Source organism: Syngnathus floridae, chromosome 9 (assembly GCF_059516105.1).
Source record: "Syngnathus floridae isolate MCC-2025c chromosome 9, RoL_Sflo_1.0, whole genome shotgun sequence".
Taxonomy (NCBI): domain Eukaryota; kingdom Metazoa; phylum Chordata; class Actinopteri; order Syngnathiformes; family Syngnathidae; genus Syngnathus; species Syngnathus floridae.
This window is the reverse complement of record NC_142421.1, coordinates 8,405,744-8,432,992: the sequence shown is the minus strand read 5'-3', so window position 1 is coordinate 8,432,992 and position 27,249 is coordinate 8,405,744. Positions and strand designations below refer to the sequence as shown.

At 39.5% G+C, this 27,249-nt stretch overlaps 3 protein-coding genes across 4 annotated transcripts; 2 read left to right on the top strand and 1 right to left on the bottom strand.

The window, feature by feature from the left end:
- Positions 1-580: 580 nt before the first annotated feature.
- On the bottom strand, positions 581-11,666 carry mertka (c-mer proto-oncogene tyrosine kinase a). 2 transcript variants are annotated; one of them, XM_088384471.1, is made up of 19 exons: positions 11,426-11,666; positions 10,383-10,698; positions 9,837-9,937; positions 9,597-9,767; positions 6,747-6,833; positions 6,466-6,581; positions 6,199-6,388; positions 5,452-5,597; positions 4,182-4,317; positions 3,668-3,818; positions 3,108-3,196; positions 2,840-2,938; positions 2,677-2,757; positions 2,497-2,589; positions 2,276-2,394; positions 2,090-2,199; positions 1,854-2,013; positions 1,448-1,584; positions 581-1,378 (listed from the first exon to the last, which is right to left on the bottom strand). In XM_088384471.1, exons 1-19 carry the CDS (start codon positions 11,511-11,513, stop codon positions 937-939), a joined length of 2,832 nt encoding a protein of 943 aa, XP_088240597.1. In that variant the 5' UTR covers positions 11,514-11,666; the 3' UTR covers positions 581-936. The 2 variants fall into 2 exon arrangements, with proteins under 2 accessions (XP_088240597.1, XP_088240598.1); XM_088384472.1 differs by having other exon boundaries at positions 2,840-2,935; positions 11,426-11,665.
- A 964-nt stretch (positions 11,667-12,630) lies between these two features.
- Positions 12,631-20,852, top strand: sft2d1 (SFT2 domain containing 1). Its single transcript, XM_088384478.1, has 8 exons — positions 12,631-12,916; positions 13,806-13,892; positions 14,284-14,366; positions 14,972-15,053; positions 15,193-15,228; positions 15,313-15,371; positions 17,451-17,480; positions 19,334-20,852. The coding sequence occupies exons 1-8, from the start codon at positions 12,851-12,853 to the stop codon at positions 19,371-19,373; spliced, it is 483 nt and encodes a 160-aa protein (XP_088240604.1). The 5' UTR covers positions 12,631-12,850; the 3' UTR covers positions 19,374-20,852.
- Positions 20,853-21,081: 229 nt separating this feature from the next.
- On the top strand, positions 21,082-23,857 carry prr18 (proline rich 18). Its single transcript, XM_088384476.1, has one exon. It carries the CDS (start codon positions 21,624-21,626, stop codon positions 22,482-22,484), a length of 861 nt encoding a protein of 286 aa, XP_088240602.1. The 5' UTR covers positions 21,082-21,623; the 3' UTR covers positions 22,485-23,857.
- Positions 23,858-27,249: the final 3,392 nt, after the last annotated feature.

The following is a 27,249-nucleotide window of genomic DNA, read 5'->3' as shown; positions in this document are numbered from 1 at the left end:
TGGACGTTCCGGTGTTCTACGTTTTCATCCAATATGCAATTATGTATCTAGAGAAATAAAGACTAGATAGAAACTTGACTTTTCATGACACCATGATTACTTATAAATATAATGTATATGAATTTCAACGATCAATTGATTTGCATGAGACCAGCAGTCTCAAACAGATCTGTGTCTTACTTCTTTCAGAAGATTTTTTCCCACTGAAAATCTTACAAAACACATAAAACGAGTCCTTCCACACCATAGTTCTTTTTCGTTTAAAATACTTGATGAATAGTATAGCTGTCAATTAATTTTGACACCTCTACACGGAACTGTTTCCAATCATGCTCTCCACCTTTTGTTGCCCCTGCCCTAACTCTTTTGGAATGTGTCACCTTCAAAATCAGAGAATATTTGCAAAAAAAAAACAACACATCAGTTTGAACATTAAATATTTTGACTTTGTAGTGTATTCATTTGAGTATAGGTCAAAAACCATTTGTGAATAATTGTGGGTGGGTTTTATATAAAATATTTATAACCACTTTGAGGACCACAAAAACATTTTTAAAATGTTACAATGATAGGCCTAAAATACTGTATTCTATAAATTATTTATTCTTCCACTATACAATGCATTTACGTAGGTTATTTACATTACATTATCCACATCAACAGCAACAAAACACAAAAGTAAACCATTTCACAGTCTAGTGGATTCTAAATATATGTGCAAACATCAACAAGGTTGAACTCGGGTTGACAGCAACAATGCCATTAAGAGGATCAAATCATCATTTGTTTATAAAATTAAATTACACTACAGATGGTTTTAGTGGAGCATAGCAAAATGTTTAGTACTCAACCACTGTAGGGAAATTTTAATACAATTCAGTATGGTACAAAATACAATACAATACAATATCTTAGAACTTTTTGACAACCAAACTTTTACAGCAGGTGGGAAATATCACTGGAGTTGTGATCTGTCCGTGTACCATCTGGAACCATGCTGCCATTTGAGCGACTTGACGATCCACTCGACAAAAGAGGAGTGTCCAGTGTTGGAGATCTCAGTGACGTATCTGGGGAGATAACCACCACATAACGACTATCGTCATCGTCATCCTCCATGCTCCCGTGAACGTCCGCAGTAATTATTGCGTTTTCTGCTTCCTGGTGGCTGCAGGAAGGTGAGGAGCAGAGCATAGGATCTTCCGTGGCCTCTCCATCAGGGCTCTCATCCTGGAAGCTGGTGTTGATGTAGATGATATCCTCTTTGCTAAAAGACTCTGGAAACCTTTCTGTGATTTTTTCCAGCATTTCACGCAGTTGGTAAAAAAGGGGTCGGTCCAGAGGATCGGCCCTCCAACAGCTATACATGATCTCATACCTAGTCACAAGGATAAAAACGTTTAGACAAAAAAAGTCCAAATGAGTGAACTGAGCAGAAAACACTCACAGATCATCCAAACAGTCTGTTGGTTGCTTCAGCCTGTGTCCTTCAAGGAGGTAGTCATAAATCTCGTGGTTCTGAATGCCGGGATATGGTGTCATCCCTCGTGTAGCGATCTCCCACATGGTAACACCGAATGCCCACTGCCAGATGAAATGGAAGGTACAATTTGGATTTTATCTATAGCTCAGCAGTTGTTGTGATCATTAAAAATTAAAACACTTGCAGAGAGCTGTAGAAATTATATTCCATATTATTATTTATCAATTTCCCTCATTATAAATCATTATTGACAATTACGAAAATCTGTGTTTTCACCCAACAAGTCACTCTTAGTTTTAAAAGTTTGGTGACCGCCGCTTTATAGTCTCTTAAGTGTAGATTTGTACAGAATAACAACTGGGGCGCTTACCACATCGCTTTTGACAGTAAATACTCTGTCAGCCAGACTCTCAACTGCTATCCATTTGACAGGCATTTTAGCAATTCTGCCTTGCCGGTAATAATCTCCACTGTAGATCTTCTTGGATAAGCCAAAGTCAGCAACACATACCGTCATGTCATCTCGCAGCCTAAGGGGGAAACCGATCAACATATAAGTAAATATTAAACATATTAAAAAGTAGCTCAGCCAGATCAATAACTCACATGCAGTTGCGAGCGGCCAGGTCGCGATGCAGAAAGTTGCGCCCGCTGAGATACTCCATTCCAGAGGCAATGTCCACCATGAACTTTAGGAGTGTCTGTGTTGGTAAGAACTGTGGAATAACATTAATGTGGCAGATTATATATGATGAGATGTGCTTATATTATACACAATATCTGATTCCTTACAACTGGATTCTCGCCCAAGCGTGATCGCAGCAGGAAGGTGTGTAGGTCTCCGTATTTCATAAAGGGCAGGATGACCATAGGCTTGGGGAAATGTCCAGCTCCCATTTCCAGGCACACACCTAAAGAGGGTGACAATGTTACACAAACTCAAAAAGGGTAATGTGTGTGTGTTTTTTTTTCTTTTTAACAAAACACTGAAAATGTGTTGTGTTGGTCCTAACCAAGCAGCCTGATGACATTAGGATGGTGGAAATCTTTCATGCAGGCTGCCTCATTCAGGAACTCCTCTATTTCCCTCTGGGAAAAACTATCCACTGTTTCAAAAACAGGAAAAAAATAGTATTGCAATTAAATCATTGCAAAATTGCTTTAAAAAGAAAAAATGAAAGAAAAAGACTTGCATTTCATTGTCTTCACAGCAACTTTTTCTGACATTCCAACTGGTTGTCTTAAATGACCCTCCATCACTGAGCCAAATTCACCTGATGGGGAAAGAAAAATACTGTTAAATTCAGTCTGGAGTAAATATACATATTTGTCATGGTTGTCCATTCCCCCATTCACCTTCTCCAAGCACCTTTCCTATGGTTAGCAAGTTCCTCATGACCATCACATCCTGCAGTTTGGCATGGAGTTCATCGCTGACACCGAAGTTTACAACTGCTGACAAAGTTAGGTATGTTAAGATGGATCATTTTAGATTTGTTTGTGCCAAATTCAAATATCAATATAAATGAAAATTGTTCAATCACTCAAGTGCAATATATGTTGATATGACCATGATTTTAAAAGTGTTCCATTTTGTGACTGCTGTAATGATATTATAACATACGAGTTATTCCGACAGCAGACCGATTGTAGGATCTCTGAGGTTTGTACTGGACCATCGGCTGTTGCTTTTGTCCACTTCCCAACAACCGTCTGGAGGGGGAGATGGTGAGACAGAAAAGATCATCAGACACTGCGCACACTTAGGTCATTATAGTGAGTGAGATTCAGTACAATAGACAGTCAAAGCATGGACTCTCTCCGAGTTGTTTTTGGAATTCAGCTGCTGTTTTCCTAACTGTGTGTGGTGACAAAATCATATCTGCATCCTGAGAGGCAAGACTGAGTCACTGATGTCTAGTGACTTGTTGTGAACCTTTGCAAACCAGCAGCTGCACAAAAACACTCAGTTCAGGTGCATAGGGGAGTGATTAAGAGGAAGCAAAGACACTTTATGGAAGTGTCACATTTTTTTCTAGTCTCCAGAAGCTCATGCAGTAAAAAGATGAGTCAACTACTTTACGAGACGAGAAAGCAAAGCAAAGCTATTTCAAAGATAAGATTATCAAGTTTAGAGAAAGGCTTTTGATTGGATCGACTTTGAGTCCAGAAATCTCAGCATACCCAAGCCAAGAGTCAGATGTCCTGTTGTGTACACAGATAGCCACCCAGAGGACAAGCATCAAAAGACAGACTCCACACACCACACCCAGAACAACACTGACAGAATCTGGAATCTTTGTGCCGGGGCTTGTGGACGGTGATGGACCTGATTCTAAAACAGAGAAATTAAAATTTTTTAAAATTCAAATTCAATTGAAAGCCATACAGTACATGGATCATACAACAAGTCATATTGTAGGGAGGAAGCTGTTAGAAATAGAAAATGGACAAATAGAATTCATTCAGTTAATTCACTAGTCAAGATCCAATTTGTTCAAATTTAGAATTGTTTTCAAAGGAAATAATGGCAAATTGTCAATTTTACAAATCAGTTCCAGTGTCAAAACAAGTAAATGCTCTTCTGGGGGATGGCAAACAGTACATGAGTATAATGTCATTTTTCTCTTCTCACTTATGCGCAAAACAAATTTGGGGCAGTTCAAGTATGAGGAAATAAATCACGAGCGTGGCTTACTGTCTTCTGGCACAAACAGCCAGACTCGTGGGCTGACCATGCCGCTCCCAGCACGTGTGCATGCAGCCACCTCCACACTGTACGTGGTGTTGAAATCGTGCAGCGCCACAAAGGCCGTGTTGGTGTAACTGTGGATCTGAACATAAATAATGGTGCCACAATATTATAATTTGCTGAGCAATTATCTTAAAAGTTAATCATTACAAGTAGATAAGAATCCGAAAGAATAAGGTCAAAGGTTTAATGGTTTCAAAAAGACAAGAATATACAAGTGAAACATGAACACGCCGTGTAACCTCTCGTACCACAACCTTGAGTTTGTTGACATAACATCTTCCAGCCACATTGACAGGAATAAACCTCCGCTCCCACATAATTCCCCTCAAAAAAACAGTGTGCGCAGGCTACCAGTAATAATGCCTTGAAAGAAGGAAACATGGCCAGCTGCAATGGAGGTCACCATGTGACAGACAGTCTCGTATTTCACAACATTACATGGTAGCATCTATGGTTCCTCCAATATGCTGACTGACTGACAGGGGATGCAGAACCTATGATTCATTTTTGTCTGTAGTACCGATACATTGATAATGATGAGCGCATTTCCAGTTAGTGCTGATGTCGGAAGGCTTTTGTATAGCATGCGCTGTTGTGACGTCAGCAACAATGGACAACACAAAGGAGATTTAAGCCTACTATACACATCCTGTTGTATTCATATTCCGTTGACTTTGTGGTGACTCACAGCCACATGACAAATGAAGAAAAACATTGACAATTTATTTTTTCACAATCGCTTCCTTAACTTCCACACAGACAGGAAGACCAGGAAATATGCCATTGTCTTAGAAAGCACTACTGCAGGGCCACAAGAGATAAACCCATAATGGAAAAAAGAAATCACTATTATTGGTTAATATAACAACTGCCCTGGAGAGTCTATAAAATTCCTTGCATTCTTTCTTTTCCGTCTTCCTTAGTTTGTTGACAGAGAAATTTGCTGACCATAGGCTCAGTCACATTCTCGTCATATTTGTCATTCTCTGTTAGTAAGTTTTCGAATTATGTAATGCTTGGCTACTTACTGAAAATCCACAATTTGGCCACAAATGGGTTGTATTGATATATGTTTCTTGCATACACAATTACATAGTACATGATACAACTAGTAGGAGTTGGTCATCTAAGTGTCCTATATCAAAATGGGAAAAGTGAATCCCCAATTAATCAATTGGCAGTTATTTAACTAGAAGCAGAATCACTTGCTCACCTTGTTCACATGCGTTCCATGTCGGACAATTATGTCATAGCCTTGCAGGATACCGTTTATCTTATCATCCGGTGGAGGCTTCCACCTGATCACCAGCCACGTTTCATTCAGCTGCACGGTGACATTTCGAGGATAGACTGATGGCACTGGATAACAGAAGGATGATAGTAATATGGCACCATAATACTTTTTATGTGGAAAAAAAAGGCAATCATGTAAAGAATGTTCGGTTTAAACTTTGATAACAGTTTGGTATGTGGTCCTTTCCTGGCTAAAATATCCCCCACAGTGTCCCTTGAAGGGAAACTCCACCCTGTAGGAACTCTTTTGGTGAGACCGCTCCTATTTCCGAAATGTCTCGAGGAAAACTGGAGGAACTTGTCAGATGTAGAGCAGGTAGAACATTCCAATCCCAATAGCTTTTTCTGCAGGGTATTTGAAATGGATTGAAATTGTATCTCAAGACTGATAATATTTGCAGTCGTCTTTGTAGCTTTCTGTTGTTGCAGTTTTTTGCTGTGTGTAGATGGGAGTCAAAAAGTGGACCATTCAAAACTTGCTTCATATGAAAAGTACTTCAAGGTATCTTTTGCTATGATTCAAAGCAATAAAAAAAAGTACAACTATTGTACCATGATTGATGCCATGTTACTTAATGAAATAGCAAAAGACACAGAAGACATTCAACCTCAATGGAAATTATATTTTCTTGTAAACTGTTGGATGGTTCCTAAAGTAGTCACGCACCTCCCTCAGTTGTGTTGCTCTGAATCCAAGGTGAGAGCGGAGAAGCCCCCACCTCATTGCTGCAGGAAACACTCATGTTGTAAGAAGTCATGGCTTGAAGTCCAGTGATTTCACACTGGAATGGCGGCACCGTGGCATTGATGAACCTGGTTATGGTCACCTCCCCTATCCTGCGACTCACCTCTTTCAACTTGGATCACACAGAAAACATGCAGTGATATATCTGAGGAGGGTTAATGAAAATAAAGGAGCAGATGTGACACTCACCCTGATGTGACACTTGGCTAATGGAGAGAAACCGTCATGTCCGGGCACCCAGCTTAGTATCAATTTATTGGACTCCCTTGCAATCACAGTCAAGTTAGACACAGTCTTTGGAAGCACTGAAAAACACAATCAAATCTAACATTGGCAAAAACACAATCCATTAAAACCTCAGTTAATAGTAATATTTCCAAAAAAATGTTCATTCAAGGACAAGAGAAAATATTTTGACACTTCCAAAAACAAGTTGCTATTTTTTGTTGTCATCAGCATTTGTGGCATACCTTTAATGTTGATGTTTGCTTCTCTGGATGTACTGACCCCCTTCTGGTTGTAAGCTTCGCAGTTGAACTGAGTGTACTTGTTGACACCTTTAGTAAACACATTAGAGAGGATGACTCAGTGTTAAGTATGTGCTGATTATTTGGTGGAAACACTGAATGTCTAATAACACTAATTTTGACCATAACTAGGTATTCTCTTTGTGCAGACGAAAGACGGAACAGGTCTCGTCTCTTCTTCAGAAGTGAGAATGTCATCAAACTATAAAATGACACATTCTTATTTTTAATTTCTTCTTCACTATACTCAACGGTTAGAAAAACTGCCTGGCTTTCTGTCAGTCAAAAGGCTGAAACTTTTCTCCGTTTGAAAAATACTGGAAAAAATGCCGCTTTTGTGCTCAATTTCGGAAGCCGAGCTAAGCAAACAGCAGCCAGAGAGAAAGAACTGGATGTTTTGTTTATATTTTTAAGAGTGTCTTGACCTTCCCCGGAGCACTAGTGTAAACAGTGCCATGCTTTTTACACAAACACAAACTGCACCACATGTTTCTGCTTTTAACTCTAAATGACAGTGACTCTCAAAGTCTGATGTGCAAATAACTGAGGACTTGAAGAATTCAGCGAAGCTTTTGGGAGTAATGGGCAAATACCTTAGCAAATTTCTGGGCAAGTTGCAAAAGTGCCATGACTACAAGCCTTAGCCTTTGAGTACACAGCCAACAGATGTTGGAAGCAAAATGGAGAGTGAGCAGGTTTGACTCAAGTTGCAACTGGAATAAGTCATTCTTGTTAAATGTGGAAAAACAGAAAGGGAAGCTTCAATCATGACTGTTTTTTGGAGAAGAGTGTCACACCAAAATCTGTGCTATACATGATTAATATTTTTTGTAAAATTAAGATGCTTGAAAAATATTATTTACATGCAAAAGGTTGTTTAAAGGTTTTAATCCAATAATTGAGAATTTAAGTCTGCCCCAGCATTTCATGAACTAATGGTCCACCCAAAATATAATTACAGAAAACCAGTTTCTATTCTAAGGTGTTTATGTGTAAAAAAGGAATAGCTCAAAAAATATATATTTGGCACTAAAAATACACAAAGATGAGGCATTTGTATTCTGGTTTTATGGTAAGCACGGGTAAATTGATGACTGAGATGGAAACAACCAGTTCAGAGTAGCAAGTGGGTTGGCTGAGAGTACAGTAGAAGGAAGTTTTGCAGCATAGGTCGAGCAACCTATAATTTTGAGGTTGTTGTAAAACTGCCAGAAATGTTAGCTTTCCATTTATAAAGCCAATGAGAGAGACTTTGTTTTCTTGCTGTGTACCACCACATTTCAGTGAACCCAACTGGATTTTACTTCATGTGAAGTAAACTATACAATCATTTTACGAAGCACCGTTGCCATGACTCAGACTGTAAAACTGATTAATATTGCAAACGTGTACAGAAATTTTAAGCCATTCCAGATGACAAATATGATTAAATGTTTTCATGGTTTACAACTTGAGGAACATTAGTGTCTCTCACTACAGCTCAGTGAACATCAGAGGATTGACATTTTGGTGTAGTTTCAGACTTTTTTTTTTTTTTTTAAGATGATAAGTAAAGAAGAAGAATACAAAAGATAATTGCATGCACTGATACAAATGGAGAGCTGTAGAACTTTTGTGTGTGTCTAAATACTAACATTATCAATGGCCTCAATGACACCAGCCTTGGTGGTACAAATCTCTTTGGATCAGCACAGTGGAGATGCTTAGGCAGCGAAGATGAAGCAGAATAGAAACCACTTGCAGACCAAAACACACAAGCTCGTGATAGCCGCTCACGAGCTACCCACTGACTGGCAAGCTTCTATATGGGTCATCACTTATTCTCAAAGGCGGAGTAAATTTACCATTTGATTTATAAATTATATATTTTACATTTATGTAAGATATACTGAAAGATGTGTGAGGTGAAATTGTGATATTTAACAACAAATAGGGGGTCAAACAGATTGTGTAGTGTTCTTTAACACTTGATATGAACTCTTGCAGATGCCTTATGTGGAAATAGGAGCACTTGCTGCATAAAACAAGTGCAACGTGTGTAGTGAAAGTACTGAGTTCTGGTAGCTTGCAGCTTCCAGCCCCTCCTTGCTTGGGAAGTGGGCTGTCCTATGAATGAGGTCTTTGTCTCTGGAGCCAACCCCCGAACGGAATGCATGTATAACCCCCCACTCCAGCCCTTCCTGCCCGGGCCCTTGTACACACTGGACCAAAAAGCACAGCTCTGAACATTTAACCCATTGCGCAACTGGATGTTTTGCCCCATAGGAGGAGCCTTGAGCCTGAAGGACACACTGAGTCAAAAATGTATCCTTGTCATAACAAATGTGTTTCATCCAATATTAAAATCAAGTTGGGTTTTATTATGTTAACAGGTTCACCTCAGAATTTTCAAGGGACTTTAGTTTGTCCATCCTAAAAAATAAAAAAAAAATAAAGGCAATAATGGCCCAAATAATAGCCCTCTAATATAGTGTACGTTAGAGTTTAAAAAGATTAAATGTTGTAGAAGAATAGCGCCAATGAGACCAAATATGATTGCAAAAAAAATCTCATTGTATAAGCACAAGGACATGCTGAGGTAGTGAAGATGAAACAGAACAGAAACCACCAACAAACAAATGCAACTTGAGTTCACGCCAGCTCAATTTGTCTCTATTATAAGAAATCATTTTCTTTCTATTTGTCGATTTGATAATAATACTCAAGAGTTTCTCCACTGAGCTACTTTAAGAGTCATGCATTTGTGCAAGACAGTTACAATGTGCAAATTTGACAACAACAAGGTTTGCTCACCTTCCACATGGTAAGTACTGGGTGAGCTATCATAGTCACTATCGGGTATTCCATCACGCAGCCAGCGAATCTTAACGGGGTCTGGAGGTCCGACCGCCTCACATGACAGAGTGAAAGGAGTGTCCTTTGTTGTGTTTCTGTCTCCAGGTTGCTGAATAAAGGTTGGAAGACCTACAAAAAAGAAATAATTGCGGTAAGTGCGTAGCTCTAAACAAGTGCCTGATCCCACTTTGGACTTACCTTCTACCTTGATGGTGATAGGTTGAGACTCCACTATCATGTTGCCGATGTTGAGCCTGCAGCGGTACTCGCCAGCGTCTGCCCTTTGCACCTGGGTAATGCTGTGACACATTTTAAAATGTCAAAGTTCAATTCAGAAATAAATGCAGGTCCTAGACAAACTCTTCCCTCACTCCCTCACCTTCTAAGTGTGGATTTTACCAAGTGCTCTTTGCCTTTTGTATGTGGACTTGTTACACTTTTGCAAAAGTATCAGTATGATGAGTTAAAGAGGAAAATAACAATGACACAATAGAACACTGATCATTTATGGTAAGTCAAAGCACCCTTCTTTTTTAGCTACAAGCCCGCTCCCATTTTTAGTTGTGATTAAAAATCTCATCAGACGCATTTTTTGAAATCAAATTGTGGCTATACTTTCATTGTCATTTTAAAATAAGTTATTTTCATAACTTTAAAGTATATGAATTACTATGGCAGTAACTATACTATTGCATTACAAAAAGTAAAAGAAGGCTAAAGAGAACTTTAGGGCTACATACGTACCTGACAGTATAAAGAAGAGTTGTTGCCTTGTCTGTGATGGTCTGCAGTTCACTAATCATTACTTGTGTGTTCGTAGCCAGGTCCTGGCCGTTCTTCATCCACAAGATGGTGGGTTCAAGCTGGGGATCAGGAATGTCAATCGAGCAGCTGAACTTTGCCTCATGTCCTTCCGACAACTGGATGAAATCTGTGGTGGTCTTAAAATTGAGCCGTTTTAGCTCATCCGGGCTGAGGTACATCTTGGAAGCATTGCCTGACACAACGAGGGGCTCAGAGGTCCTGATGGGCCGATGGAGATGCTTGCTGGATTCTTGGGCTGTTTACACAGTCACATTAGGTTTGAATGAAATTGGGTTTTATAAACAGTGTAATAGGTTCACTAATGTTGCATTATTTTGTACAATACAACTTTTATTCTTTTTTTAAACCTTATAAACACACAAACTAAATTTGTTGGGATAATCAATCCAATGAAAACATGTCAATATTTACCTATCACAAGGCTGTTGAGTTATAGTATTTATTCTGTTCAAAAGTTGGAAAGTCAGACACTATTGACACAAAGTCCAAGATCCAAAATACCAGTTAGTTTGCTTCGAAATTGTGCCCAATAATTATTTATTAGTTTAGCGCGGCATTAGTTGAATTAATCGAATAGGGGGAAAAAACAAAGTTAAGAAGTAGTCGTTACACAATAAATGCCAATATGCTTTAAATGATTGGGAGTTGCAAGTCAGTGTGATAAACATATGGCCTTAAGTTTATTCTAACATGACGAGTAAGCCAAAACGTAAACTTTTTTTTCCAAAATATGTTTCACAAAGAAACAATCAAGATTTGATGACATTAGTGAGATAAGACGCACAGACAGATCAACCCAAAGGAGACCGCTTTGCTCTCTTCAGGTCTTCAAAGTGCGCTCACAGGTTCAGGTTGGCACTTTGAAAGCGTTTAATTTCGTCTGAGCTGCAATTACGGACAATTATTCTTGCATCGAGTCAAATTTACTTGCGTAGAGACGTGAAATTAATTAAACACATTACCACTGCTGGAATTCCACACAGTCAGTGCCATGGTTGCGGTGCAGAGTATAAATCCCAACCAGGCATCTGAAGTGAGCTTCTTTGCCATTTTTCCTCTGCACTTCTCAATCCAAGCAGGCGGAAAATACCCACAACAATGATGCCAGCGCAGACTCGATTGCACGACGACTGACCTACATCACCCAGGAGAGCTTAGGCGCTGTGTGTGGAGACTTGTTGTTACCAAATTACGTTGGCCTCTGGGTAGAAAAAGTTTACTTACCGCAACGTCACAGGAGGCGGGCCGGGTAGGAGAAAATAATTTAAATATGAAGAAAAAAAACTAACAAAACAATTACTGGCATGTTAAATATATGGAAGTCCATTTCTACTTAGTCAAAATGTGCATAATAAAAAATGACTGAAATAAAACCCCATTAAAATCGCGTCTGTTTTTCTTCCCTTTTGTTTTTTTCGACACATAATTAGGTCCATACTCTAAACCTGTACGGACCTGAAATTAATAACCAAGTTAATATTCATTATTTGTCTCTAATTAATTTTTTCCCACCATAAATAAACAATTTAGGTTATCTGCGCAACTTCGTCACCATGTGGTCAAGACTAGACACTGCAGTGCCATAAAAGCCGTCTGTTTCGTTTCTGCGTTTGAGAATAAAGAGGCCCTTCTAGTAACCTTCCCAATGATTGTTAAAAGTTCCATTTTCATCTGATTGTCGACGAATGCATATCCGTCCGTGACAAAAGAACGTCTACAACTCTCCATAGATGATGAATCACACTTTTCTGCCTCGCTGCATATGTGAAGCTTTGTCAAAAATGTTATTTCCCAAATATCCATTTAATCGTGCACACAATGCATTGGTCGTAGAGACAAATTCTAATTAGTTTTAAAAACTCACAAAGTAGGGGCGAATTGTCAAGAGCGCGTATATTTTAAGCTGTGCCGCCGCCTTAATACACTAGGTGGGGTCAAAAAGCAAATCGTGCTAGGTAAGGGATCGACTCTAGCCGTATCATGTGACTGATCATTTTATTTAACAATATAAATTGAAATCAGTAAGTAAATAATCAACGATCAAATCAATATTGGTGTCATCAAAACAACACCCAAAACCCAATATTACATTTTCAAACAATTCGTGCGGACGTTTCACAGGAAGTGGAAGAGGCGATAAAGGAAGACGACACCCCGGGCAGAGCGATACTGACCTGGAGTCAGTTGTTTAGACCATGAAACGCGCTCAGCTAATGTAACTTTCAGCATCATATTTGACCTCAAGTCAGTTTATAAGAGTGGGTCGATTCGGGGAGTCAGGAAGTCCACAGTGCTCGAACTTCTGACAATATTCTCCCAATGCACACAAGTAATTATAGAAATTGGGGTTGTATTACGTCTAATTAATTTGTCATCTTCCCGAGACCATGGACAAACTTCGTCGTGTGCTAAACGGCCGAGAAGAGAACGAAGAACTTGGTCTCACGACTCAGGTAGCGCATGATTGCAGTAAACTGCAGTATACGATGCTAATGGGCGCAACAGTTTCAAGTAACAAGCTTTATCTTGATAGAACTGCACTAAACGTACTGATCCGCCAATAATTGATGATAATTACTTTTTATATTCCCTATAATGTTAATCGATGGTTGTCGTTGCTGTGAAGTGTACTGGAGTTTTTCAGTTCAGTCAATAATGTCCATTAAACTTTACACTTCTCTGCTTTATATACATTTCTATATTTTTGTGTTTATGCGTTTATGCCTTGATGCTTGTTACATGCTATCCAAAGGATGCTAAAATAAGGTAAGAATCTGACGTTACACTCCATCTTGTCAGCCGATCAGTGTATTTTTTAACTTTAGTTTAGACTCGAGTTCATCATGTGATTGACTGATGATGAAGGCAGTTATGTGAACGAGATGACACAACTATTCTATAATGTATTCTATAAATGACAACTTGGGTCTTGTACAGGACTGTCTCAGAAAATTAGAATATTGTGATAAAGTTCTTTATTTTCTGTAATGCAATTAAAAAACAAAAATGAAATTAATAAAAGGCTTGCAATATTTCAGTGGATTTGTAATGAATCCAGAATGTATGACATTTTTTTTTAATTGCATTACAGAAAATAAAAAACTTTATCACAATATCCTAATTTTCTGAGACAGTCCTGTACATATCCACGCCAGTGCATCATCTCAGCATGTCAGAGGTTGCAGAATCTGGTTAATTGTGTCTTCTAATTGGCAACTATAGTGTCTTTTGTGATGTAGTATTTGAAATTTCAGCAAGTATAAAATGCTATCAGGAAGTGTGCAGCCCTCAGTGTGGATGACATAAGCTTTTTGTATGACTTCCTCCTTTTGTTGTCACTAGGTCCTCGATGCTTCCTCGCTCAGCTACAGCACCAGGGTGAAATGGTTTGTCATATGCTTCGCCTCAGGCATCTTGTGCTCAATACTTGTGAGTGCTCCCGCCTTGCTTTCATATTTCATTAGCTGTCTGGTGTGTATTTATTAATACCCTGGGGATACAGCACAAAAGTAAATCAATGATATCAAGAAAACAGTCCTTGTGTGTTTGCAGTGAATTTGTCCTATATCATGTGGTCAAGACCCAAAATGGGCCATGGGTTTATTATTTATACCGTTGCCAACTGTCGATTAATGCTCAAACCAATTTTATAATCAATATACACACAAAATCATGACAAAAAGCCTGTTTTTGGTATCAAATGAAATCATATTTTGTCCTTGTCATTATCCTTATTTTTTGTATAGTTGCAAATAAAAAAAATAATCCCCCCCTTATTTTCACTCGCTAACAGAAATGATTTATTTTTTTTACATTTCAGGGCTCAGCTCTGCTGTTCCTTCCAAATGGAATCAAACTCTTTGCCGTTTTCTACACATTGGGCAATCTTGCCGCTCTTGCCAGGTGAGACTTAATCATAGCGAGACATATAGTGAGGGGTACTAAGATTGCTAACATTGACAGCTTGTCATTATTTTCCATGTTTACTCTTTAGGAAACTAGGTCATAGCCCAGGTTCTAATCCCGAGCAAGACAGGATCACAAAAAGCAATTTTAACGTTCCTATTATGATACATGACAGTTAATGACTTTCTCAATGCAGTATAATGTGTGTGTATCAGCCTTCTGAGCGTCAGCGTAGTGTCGACAGAGTCTCATCTAGCAGATGTGACGCTCCACAGGCACCATCCTCCCACTCATAGCTCAGCTGAGCATAGAGCTGTGCTTTGTCATTGGGGGAAGCTTCCGTCAGGATGCAATCACTGACGTCATCGAAGTATCAGGAAACTTTGATTGTGTTCTCCTGGCGTGGTGTTTTAAATATTGAAACGATATGTTATGTTGGCCAGTGGCCACATTTTTAATTATTTGGAAATAAATGAATGAATGCTGCCTTAAATTTGATTTTTTTGTTTGTTTATAGCTTAAAAATTGTGAATGAAATTCACCTGTAATGTTTGATTTATTCTTGAAGATACTGTGTAACTAGCCTACCTTGTCTCCAATAGTACCTGCTTCCTTATGGGACCAGTAAAGCAGTTAAAGCGCATGTTTGAGCCAACTCGACTAATAGCGACCATTGTTATGCTGGTAAGAACATTGTTACTGGCACCGCTATCTTAATGTTTTCACAAAGTCTTAATTCTGTAAAACACATTTTCAAGGACTAGACCGAATAATGTGAATGTTACAGAGAGACTAATAACATTTCTTTCATTTTCCCAACAAGCTCTGCCTGGTCTTAACACTTTGCGCAGTGTTTTGGGTAAGTTGACAAGAGGCAAAGCGCTTTTCAGTGTTTTGATGGAGTCTTTACAATGCTTAAAATACATATTTGTTTTTTTTACAGTGGCACAAAAAGGGATTGGCCATCATCTTTTGTATTCTCCAGTTTCTCGCAATGACGTGGTAAGTGCGAACAATAAATGCCAAAAGTGTTTTCTTTAACATTGACCAAATTGCTGAAATTGTGGTTGACCTGGGATTTGTTGCATTTTGTGCTTGACTTGTAGAATTAGTTGAAACATTGGCTACAGCAAAAAGGACAGTCTTTGCAGCGGTCCGATTCTGACTGTTGGTAAAAAACAAGGAGTTGGGAGCATTTAAGAGCTGAGAAAGCTGTGAGATGCATAGATTTGCAAGATTTGACATTTTCCCCTGTCCTTACATATTATTTCCAGTGTGAATTGATACACTGTTGGCACTTATGTTATCATATAGCACCCTAGTGAGAGAAACTGCTGAGGCAGAGCCAAGGGGATTTTACATTGTGCCCTGTGGTCAGTTTGCATTTTAAAGGAGATTAGTTCAAGTGACAACATTCTAACTATTGTTACGCTTGCAAAAAGCTTTATGGCAACCTGAGTGGAGAAAATGCTGATGCACGTCATTGATGAGCATTTTCATTCTGGCTTGTGGTCAGGGACAGACAAGCATGCTAACAGTTGCTATGCAAACATGATGTAACAATATAGTATATCTGTCAGAATAATTAAACTACCACGGAAAACGCAAGGTATGTGTCTGAAAAGCAAGTTTAAGCTGTGTTTTTTAAAAAAAGTGTTTGTTGATTCAATCTTTCCGCTGATATTGTACTTTACATTGATCTTCGTAAGGTGTCCGTATAGTTAAGCTGTTATGTTATCTTACCCAGATATGGCGCAATGTTCAAAACTGCGGTGAAACCTGCACCAATTCCTGCAGATGGAATGCAGTAGGCTTAGTTTAAGTCTTGTCTGATTGTTTGCCAGCTAGGTCAGCGTGGTTTTGGCCGGGTGGTGCCTGACTTGGCGTGGACCTACTTTCGTCTTACTCAGACAGTATGTGGTCCTGGCAGGTGGAAGATAGACAGTTTTTATTGAACTGCTTTGTCTGTTTATACTCAGGACAAAGCCTCTGTACTTGGCCATCATAATTTATAATACACATCATCTCATTCCATTTCCATTTACTTTTTCAACTGAATGGGTGGTGTAATTGATATATCAACATTCTTAACTGCCAAAATAATGTTAATAGCTTTTTAGCAGAAGAATGGAGTAATATCAGTTGGCATAATAGTAGTTAGTTAGATTCTTTGGTTGAGGACTTGTGGGTGTCAGTGAAAGACCTTGGAAAGCTCTGTGGGTGGAAGAAAAGAAAAAAGAAAAGCATTTTGTCAGCATGACTGTCCATGTCGCAACAACCGTCAATTTCACCTACGTCTGGAACATGCATTTCCGCTTTTGCCAGCATTCCTCAAGGCATCACCACGGAAACCACTAGTCACACATCCCAGGCTCATTCTGCACAGACACTATGGTAGAGTACACGCCCACGTGAGAGCTGAGCCGTCTGCGTGAAACATAGCCACTGACCCACACACTAGACTGGGCAAAGTCCAGATTTCAGGCTGAATGCTGCAAACCTAAGACAGGATCACATGACCTAAAACAGAGTGTGTCTATAGTAATACTAGATAGTCTTTGGTGGAGGACAAATAAGAAACTTTGTTTTTTGTTATTTTATTTTATTAGATTAATTTAGCACAAATGTGCACATAATAGCACCCATCGATGTTAACAGCTAAAAGCTGGTGTTAATGGCTTGGCTAGCTCAAGCTATTGTTAATCATCCAACTGCTGTAGATTCCTCTCATGTTTGACATATGTTACCAGGGAGCTTTATAAAATAGTCACTAACTACACTCTTTAGCCCACAGTCTTTGGTCTTGTTTTGAAATCTCTTCATTGGCACAAGGATTGATGTCCTGTACTCATGATAGTACTGATCCTAATCTAGTTCAGTTACAAATGCAGTCCTCTGTTTTGTGTTTTTCTTTTCTGCCACGTTTTAACCTTTACAACCCCACCACATGCCGAATATGTAAATCAAGCATATAGTAAAATGTCAAATTCTGCTGAGAGATCATGTGTGTAAAGGGCATTTTTATAGAAATTGTATCTTACTCTATATTGTCTTCTCTGTTTTCTTTTTTTTGTCATTCAGGTACAGCATCTCCTACATTCCTTTTGCCAGGTAAGACAATCATGATGAAAAGTGATGAGGGATTCTCCCATCTGCAGTCCGTCCTCAATGTTTTTTAAGTTTTTTCCTTGCCCTTCTAAGCGTGACGCAAGAAAGAGTTATCTTTGAGACCAGTGAAAAACATGTTTTTATTTACTTCTAAATGTACCACTGTTTGCTTTCCCCATTTGGAGGTAATCCTCCCCCCTCCCTCCCTGTACTACTCATTCACCCCTCTTAAAAGTCAAACAAATTGATGCTTGTTGTTTCACAGGCGCTTTGTTGCGTTGTGACGTTTTCTTTTGTCATGATATAATTTTTTTTTCTCTAATACAATAATACCACTCCCTTGGCCAGAGCTAGGTCTGACGTAGCTCTAATTAGTTTATCCCTCGGCAAAGGGATGCTCTAAGGAACATTTTCCTGAGATCTGGACATGAAAATGAATATTAATCTCATAAGCACAGGAGCTTGTTGCCACCGTTTTAGATGTGAACAATGGAGAGTGTAAATGCCTCGAAAACATACTGACAGTGAATACATCTTTGGTATTCCCCTAGTCGTGACAGTTAAGGCAGACATTACTACCCGTCACATTCCTCCATATGGCCATCCTCCAAGCACAAGCACGAGGTGTGATGTTGTTTTGCCAATCCAGATGCGGGCAGGATTATGTCCAATTTGTAGAGTGGATCCCTCCACCCAACAAAGCCTGGGTACTGTGTGTGTTTTGGTGACCCCATAATCCCTCCCAACAGCTGAGAAACCTGCTATAACCTCCCCATAGTCCCCCTCCCCCCTTGTCCAAACGCTGACAACAAAACAAAGACGGTCTTGCATGCTGCCCTTCCCTTCCACAAGCCAAATTCCTGAGAATAAAAGTTTGACATTCTAATGCTCATTTATTGTTCATTTTGCTCCTTGTTTAAATATGTTGGTCAGCCCATTAGTGTCCTTCGTTGACAAGCTTTTAAAAGCGAGGTTACTTTTTATAACACGCTCAAACTGAATTAGGGCCACCCACGACACCTTATGGCAAGAGGACTTGATCCTTTAATGTGTTTTACCTGTCTTCCTGTTTATAAGCTTCCTCACCGAAAGTAGGTGAAGAACAGAATCATGCCATATGTGCAATTCCCACAGTGCTTTGAGGCTAACATTGCTCTACATTTTCAGACGAAACGGGGGAGGTCTCAGATGTGTGTTATTTATTCATGGAGTTGTGAAGTGATGCAAAAAATAGCATCAAGAGAAACAAAAAAATAAAAAACCTGAGGCAGATGGAAAAGGATGCTGGCGTACATAGCCAAAGCTTGAGAAGGAGCAAGGCTCCTTTCTCGCAAACTGACCTCCCCTCCCCCCAAGCCAGGCTATGATTCACCCCCCTTCTCCTTTTAACCTTGACGGGCTTCACACCTCCTCCACTGAAATGTAACTGAGGCTGCAGGCGAAGTCTGCATAGCAACGCTCTCATGGCAAGAACAGAATGTGGCGAGGGGAACGGAGATGGCAATGGTTTGTGGTTGCCATGGCGATGACTCCTCTTGCATCATTGCTCAACACTGAGCACCTGGCAAAACGGGGCCCCACCACTACCATGAACATACGGAGCTTCCCCGCCAAAACATTCTCACTTATTTATGAGATGCCCCACCCGAATTATAGTAAGATAGCCCGGAAGAGCTCTTTTGTCACTTTGCATTTTACATGCATGACAGCATTCTGTCCTCTGGGATGTCAGCCCATTTATCCCTGGATGATTTGGGGGGTTCGTACGTTCCATAAGATTTTTCCGTTACATGGCTGTTCATCATAAATTGTATTTGTGTGCTTGATCTAATTAGACCATTTGCCTCCTCCTACAGAGACGCTGTGATGAAATGCTTCACTACCTGTCTGAGCTAAGATTCTGGAATACACTCTTTCATGTGGAGACTGGTCCTCATATGCAACTGCAATATACATATAGTTTTTGTTTATTTCAATTTTTTTTTTTTACTGCTTATTATAGTGGCCTTTTTGAGTTAACTGAAGGTCTATTCCTTGGATCAGATTTTACTTTTGTACTTTATGCTGTGAGTGCATTTAATGCTTAATATATTTAAAGATAAGATAGATATTTCAGGTTGTTTGAGGCTGCTTGAGTGCTCATAAAGTAATTGAAATTTCCTGTGCTTCGCAATCCACTGTACAAGTGCAGGGGGGGGGATATCCTTAAATACGGCTAATCTATTTATAAATTAAATCTTGCTTGACGTGTGCTTTCTTAAACTCTATTCAAATTAGAACACGGACACTGCTGCCAAAACACATTTCGGTTTTTGTCTTCATATGAGCGTCTGCCTTCTATGTTTTAATAGAAATAAAAAAAAAAAAATTGCCCTCGAGCTCATGAGGCACTGCTTCAGCGATTTTTGCACTGGCATGTTTGAACTCCACAGCTCTTGAGTTTTCCCAGTTAAACAGTGTAAAATTAGGCGCACATGTTGGTAGACTTTGTGTATATTAGCCCCCTCCCCCACTCAGTAAATGACATTAAAATTGAGCATTTTAAAATTTGATTCTCAGCCAGACGCAACAATGACCCATTTAGTTACGCTTTTCTGAGCAATGTGGTTTTCGTGACCTAATAACCCAATATAGCTTCCAACAGGATCCTTGTGTGCTCCAGCATGATGGCATCATAGCCTTTGAGAATTGAGTTGTCATGACAACCTCTGCCGGAAGATTCATTACTTTAGCTACCCCCATCATAGGTGCAGATTGTTCGTATTATGGTGACAGAAAGACATACGCTTTTGTATGAAAATACAACAAAACACGTTTTTCATACACAAAACCTGACATTTTACAGGTGCTTAGTTCTTTTTTTTTAAGAAGTCACGTTGTGCTCTTTCCGTAACCCAAACAACTGCATTGCAATGAGTGTTGCGCAAAGACCTCCCCTCATCATTTTGTTAGGCTTTTGCAAAGAAGGATTATGGACAAAGTCTCCCTTCAGTACAATTTATTCAAGTAACAAGCAAATCTCTGAAATCTGAGGGGTCAAATATTGCTGCAGAATGAAGGCATTCCTTCATTCATTCATTCCTAACCCAAACCCATTTGGTCTTTTTGGATCCCAAACAAGTTGTAAAGAGGAATACAAAGGTATACAACAGCACAAGCAGTTTAGGGGGATATTAAAATCATGGAGAACTATTATTGTAGTCTTAATACATATTATGTTTGTCTTTCCTTATGTAGTCCTGTTTATAATGTGATCATCTCTACACTGAAACATTGTAAATGACATCTGAGGCTCTCATTCCATGATGAGGTAACCAATTATGTGCAAAATGCCTTAAATTGTAAAAATAAAATGATCAAGCAATTTTTAATGAATACAGATTGAATGATTCCTCTCACGCGAAGCCCTTAAATTTTTAATCCACTTTCAAGACTGTCAGAAGTTGTGAAATCTGAGAGTGTGAGGAATAGAAATCAATGTTTAGATAATTGTTTTTATTATTATTATTATTTCTCCCCTGGCCGAACCCTTCATGGTGCCACAATAGACCCTCGATTCACATGAGTAAAATGACATTATTTATTGACTGAAGGGTTCCAATCAAAAGTATGCGCGAGACATGCTTTTTTTTTCTTTTAATATTTAATGTCCAGCTTGTCAAGGGACCTATATAATAGGCCACAATATTAGAAACGTGTAGCCATAATTTTAAAATAGGTGGTGACAAATAGAGGAGCAATCCAACTTTAGGAGGAAATTATCATCCTCTCTTTTCCATCGTGGCAAAAGAACTGAATGTACTGAGTGTATTCCCGTTAAAAGTTTTGATCACACATTTCTACGACGCATGATGAGACTGGGATCAATAGTTCCCAAAGACTTTTAAAATCCGTTTTACGTGTGGTGTTGCTGAACGTTTTGAGAGTAGTACACGTTCTTTCATGTGATATGATGACAGCACCAGGACTGAAGCAGACCCCACTCATCTCACACTTTAGTGTGTATGATTCATATTTCGTTGCGTGTGATATGTCTCTCATCGGAAGTTAGTAGCTTCATGACATCAGCGCCTCCTCGCAGTGTCTTTGTTTGGCGTTTCTCCTGACCACGCCCCCTCGGTTTTGCTACCATAAAGGCGTGGGGGCATGAGTGCTCGCAGCGGAATTCCACGCTCACTTGTGTGGACAACAGGTGCACCCACTCCGGATGATGCCCTTAGAGTGCTGGTGTCGATTTGCACTTTGAAGCATTTTTTTGCACATTTTTATAACGCAATTTGCGTTCTGAAAATGCCTTTCCCACCTATTAGTCTCCAACAGAAGATCCCTTCTCCTGCAAGGGATCTATTCAGCAAAAAGAAAAGCAGTGGTGAGAAGAGAGACTCCGGGAAGGAGAAGCAGACCACATCATGGACAACAGCTAATTTAAGGAATTTGGGGCGCAAGACACAGCAAGAGAAGTCTCAAAACCCATCGCAGAAGGAGGTCCAGGGAAAATGCTCGTGGCTGACCTCGACTAAAGCTCAGGACTCGACCGCAGAAGTGAGGCGCTCCTCCTCCGCGCACTCCGGCAGACCCCTCGCAAGCAAAGAGGACGCAACAAAGAAGGAGCTCCAGTTCACGCTCAGCCTCACACCGGAGGCTATCCTTGTCATTCAGAAGAGAAATCTGGAGAAGCAGATGCTGGCGAAGCAACAAAAATGCTGCGCTTCCGCGGACTTCCGCCACAGGCGCGTCTTCCCGTCCAAAAAAGCATCGCAGGGGAGCTCCAAAGGCGCGCAGGTGACCAAGCTGGAGGATGGAGAACAGGACATCACAGCCATCGTTAAGATCTCGCTTTTGAACGACCAGCATAAATATGATGATGTTGAGTATGAGGAAGAGGACGGAGACGTAGACGAGACTGTGATGAGGAAATGTAAAGAGTGGCTCAAGGGGGTCGAAAGTGCAGCAGCTTTGGGAAAGGTTGACAAACTTTCTGCACTCCCTCATCTTAAAGGCTGCTGATAGCTGGACACAAGCCATGAAATAACTTCATCTTAATTCATCTCCAATAATGCAATGAAAACTCAAAAAGTCTTCAGGTTGTTTGGAATGAAAGATTACGGAGGAATGTCTGCTGGCCCTAGAATACTTCCCCTAATGACTTGAAAGTGCTGCGTTTCAAGCTTCTTACTTTTTTTTTTTTTTGAACAATTGGTGGAAGTTTGAATTCAGTGATTTGCACATACAATTTTTATTTCCACCGGGGGCGCCTCTTGTGGTTTAAAGCAGGGATTTTCGCTGAAGAAGCCCTTTGTGTGAGAGAACAAAACGCTGTCAACAATTAGGTTTTATGCCCTGCTGCTAAAACCAAACAACGGTCTTATTTCCTATCAAAAGAGGCTTCTATATTCTGATGTACAGTATTTATTAATATTTGTACCTTGAAATTGATAGTGTGTGCCATTTAAAGTGAAGGATTTTGTACTATCCACACAACTTCTGAATATGATTGTGCCTCATGTTTTGTATGATGTTGATTTACTCACTTTGACTTTAGTTGGATATCAGAGGCTCTTTGTTGCCATTGTAGCTACCTGCGGCCATGTGGGCATTAGTGTACTAAGCCTCTTAGATTTCCTACTAAGCAGGGTTGACCAGTGTACTGTCGGGGCCAGGTACTGGAGCTCCATCAGGAAATTGCCTCTCATTTTTGTATTACCTAAGTAAACAATGCACATCACCATGAGACAGTGTCTTGAGACTTTTATTTTCTTTAATACTGAAGTGTACAATTCCAAGCAAGTGATTGATGCAAATGTATTTATTGTTCAAGCCCAACTCTGTCTCCTTAACATGAATCCATGTGTCCGTTGAATAGACGACAGTGTCTTGCAACAATAACGGATGTTTGAAGTGGGATGCAGTCAAGATTGAAACCATTTCTGTATTCACATGCAACTGAAATATCTACTGTAATTTGCAAATCCAAATTGTGCATCAACATTTTTATTCTATTCTTTGTAACTTGGAAACGACAATACACTCATTAATTGTACTTTATTGCCTTTCTAACATTGATACATTTCTGTGATTCTCTTAATTCCTCCAGACTGCTCCTACATGGTGACATTTTGCTCCTAAAATTTGGTGCAGCTAAAAATTTGGCGCCTGAGCAACCAGTGAATTTGCGAAATTGTGTAATGTCCTAAGTATGTCACTAAGTGGGAGTGTAAGGCCAAAATTCCAAGAAATTGTAAGTCATTTGTATTTGTCCATTGTTTGTGTGATACTTTGATTCATGGATGAAGGGCAGTGCTATTGTTATTCTGGCTGAAGAATGTAGTCCATTGACGCCACAATATCCCAGTGGTGAAAATAAATTCTTCTAACTCATATTTTACAGATTTTAATCATTAATGTACATTTCTATGAACCTTCCCTGCTTTTTTAAATTATTTTAGCTTAATGAGCAAAATGGTCCAATTGTCTCTGGTTTGAATGGTGCTTTTCCAGAAGACTCAAAGAAGGACACTTGAGAATAGTCCAATGTTTTGCTCCTTGGATATTTTTAGCTGTGTTTTAGGTCATTATCCTGTTGCAAGACTGATGGCCTGTGACTGAGACACAAGGCAGCATATACTTAGTAACATGTCAAGAACAACAGCCAGTGCTGTAGATTTGCAGGTGGTGAACAAACAAGTGAATGAATGTCCGAGCTATTGCAGATATCACTGTGTACAGACACACAAAGTGCATGTATTGTAACAGCATGCAGCAGGCTGAGATCATGGCTGAGAGCTCGTACCAGGACTTAACTGCCCCTTATCCCCATGATGCCCTGCTGCTGATGATACTATCATCTGACTCGGTGACGCAAAATTGTGTAATCCTTTACATTGAATTAGCCTTGTTTAAAGGCCTCAGAGCCTCCCCTATACTAACAATACTAGTATTCAATGTTTGCTGGGGGCTTGAAGTTGGCCTATTCATTGAACTGTGCATTAGGTCTGATAACAATACACTGCTCAATATCTTTGTCATCAATTTCTTATCATACTCAGCATCTTGGACAATTTTTGAATTAGCCTTGTTTAAAGGCCTCAGAGCCTCCCCTATACTAACAATACTAGTATTCAATGTTTGCTGGGGGCTTGAAGTTGGCCTATTCATTGAACTGTGCATTAGGTCTGATAACAATACACTGCTCAATATCTTTGTCATCAATTTCTTATCATACTCAGCATCTTGGACAATTTTTTTCCTGTGCACTTTTGGGGTCTTCTTTTTTTCATGGCCACCTTAATGTGCCATTCATCTTAAGCTGCCAGCATGACACACTAGACTAGACCCTTATTCCTCAAGTGATAGCTGGTAGCATTGGATTGTAGATACGTGCTGCCTCTGGATCCTCGATGACACAGCAGACATTGTGCAACCGGTTTGATAAATACTGTGCCTCAAACAGCTACCGTGGATACAAATAATAATAAAAAAAAACTAATAAAAACACCTCAGGGACAAACATGGGTCTTAAAATGCAATCAGCTCATTGAGGGACACAGAACTTGGAAAAAATACACCACGCGAGAATAGTTAGAATCATAAAGCTCAGTGTTGCATCTTCAATTTAAATATTTACGTTTGTTCAGGGATTTTATTAAGTGCATACTATTGAACGCACTTGTATTATATATTATTAAAATGTCCTGCAGCGCCACTGCGTGGCTTCTTGGTTCATGTATTGCCTCAGAGACGCTCTTCCTCACCATCATACTGCTTTGCGAGAACAAAAGCTCCATTAACAAATTTTCGCTGTGCAGCACGGAGACAAACCGACAATAAACCACACAATGATGGCAACCAGATAAAAGACATTGTCACATTAGATCCAGATATAGTTGAACGTTAAATGACTTTTTAACAATTGACAATTGAAAGTACAAAAGAAGGCATTTTAAACAATGCGATAATTACAATAAATCAACATTTAAGTATTTTTTTAAAAACATGTAATCAGGAAACACGCAATAACACTGAATAACATGATTGAGGCTAAAGTTGCAAGGGTGATCTTGCCTTACTGGGTATACGTCATTATCTCGGTAACTACATTCAATAATAATAGCAATAATAATAATAATAATAATAATAATAATAATAATAATAATAATAAATGAACGAATGAATTAGTAAAAATGACGACACATTGTGCATGTCTATATTGAAAGATTATTAAAATTTTGGGCGTGACACCTTTTCAGAAAAAAATGAAAATAACAGAGAAAAAAAATCAACATGTCCAATCCCCCAACAAATCCGTTCATCCATCCATTTTTTTTCTTCACCATTTAGCCTCACTCGGGTTGTGACTCGTGGGTGTGCTAGAACCTATCCCAGCTGACTTTGGGCAAGAGGCAAGTTGACCTTGAACCCAATCACAGTCATTGTCAAACAATGATCATATTTATAAATTTTAAAATATGATTGTGGTGTCTTAATAACTGCGGGAAAATCCAAGATGAATAAAACTACCAAATAAAACAGAACATTAACACACAGTGCATTATGGGTATTTAGGTCACTAAACTTCCTGACTGATGAGCCAGACTTATTACCTTTCTCCTAGTGACACTTTCACTGGGCTCAAATACACAAAACTCCAAATCAAAGCGCATCTGTTCTAACTGTGATTCCGACACGTTCCCCTTTAAGTCCTCAAGTGGCATGAATATTCATGAAAACTATCACATCAGTACATCTGCAACTTTGTATCTCTTAGGAAAGAGAAGTAAATGATTCCATAAACCTGTTGTAACTTTTTTGGGGACCAAATTAAGTTTTTGGAGTGATATTTGAGCTTGCTCGGGAAGGACTCTACTGGGTTTGACTTTGATTTTGACTCTCTTGCAGTTGTGACGAGGTGTGAAGAGAGCAATAAGCTTCAGAGAGCGTCCACTTTGGAGGGGGGCGCGGGGGTCAAACATGAGAGAGATCCTGTCTTATCTAGCCCTCCTGTAAAAGCAAGTCTTCTATACAGAGGATGTAATTGTCCTCTCTAATGACTTGCACTTGGCGGGGAGGAGACAAAGAGAATGCCATAAAGAACTTTAGAGGCCTTTCAGTACAAAAACCTTTGCCTTGAACTGCTCAGCAAATGAAACTGACTGTTGTTTCCTTACCTCAGATGGAGAGGCTCCATCATACAAACTTCACTGAAGTGAAGCAGGACCAAACAAGACGAACGCAAGGACACCTGCGGAGGCCTAATTGGTCCTCGCTGCCATTAATGGCTTCCTGTGGCTGCGTGTTTACTTCTCATTTGTTCTGTGTGTTCTGTTTCCCAGCCACTGACACAAGGGAGACTCACTTTAAATCTCTGTTTCCCACCATCGTCTGACTGGCTGTCTTCTCTCCGTCCACTGACCGTCTGGCATCTTTGGATAGAAATGATACGTTGGCTTTCAATGGCTCATACTATTTATTTTGCTATTTAATCTTCATTTAACCAGTTGAGACGAAGGTGTAATTGACGATGGTGACTCGGCCCAGTGGTCAGCAGTAGCTATTTGTCTCACAAATATTACGACATTAGTATTATATAGTATTGTTGAACTTTTAATGCTACTCAATAAGAGTAGACTGTGGCAATGAAGTCCAGATTTTGTTTGCTTTTTGGTGAGACTATACAGTAAGTGTGGAGTTTGATGTTCGGAAGATATAGCCAGAGCAAGCAATGGGCATACAGCATGACTTTAGAAGGTATGTAACCAAGAGGCCATAACCACCA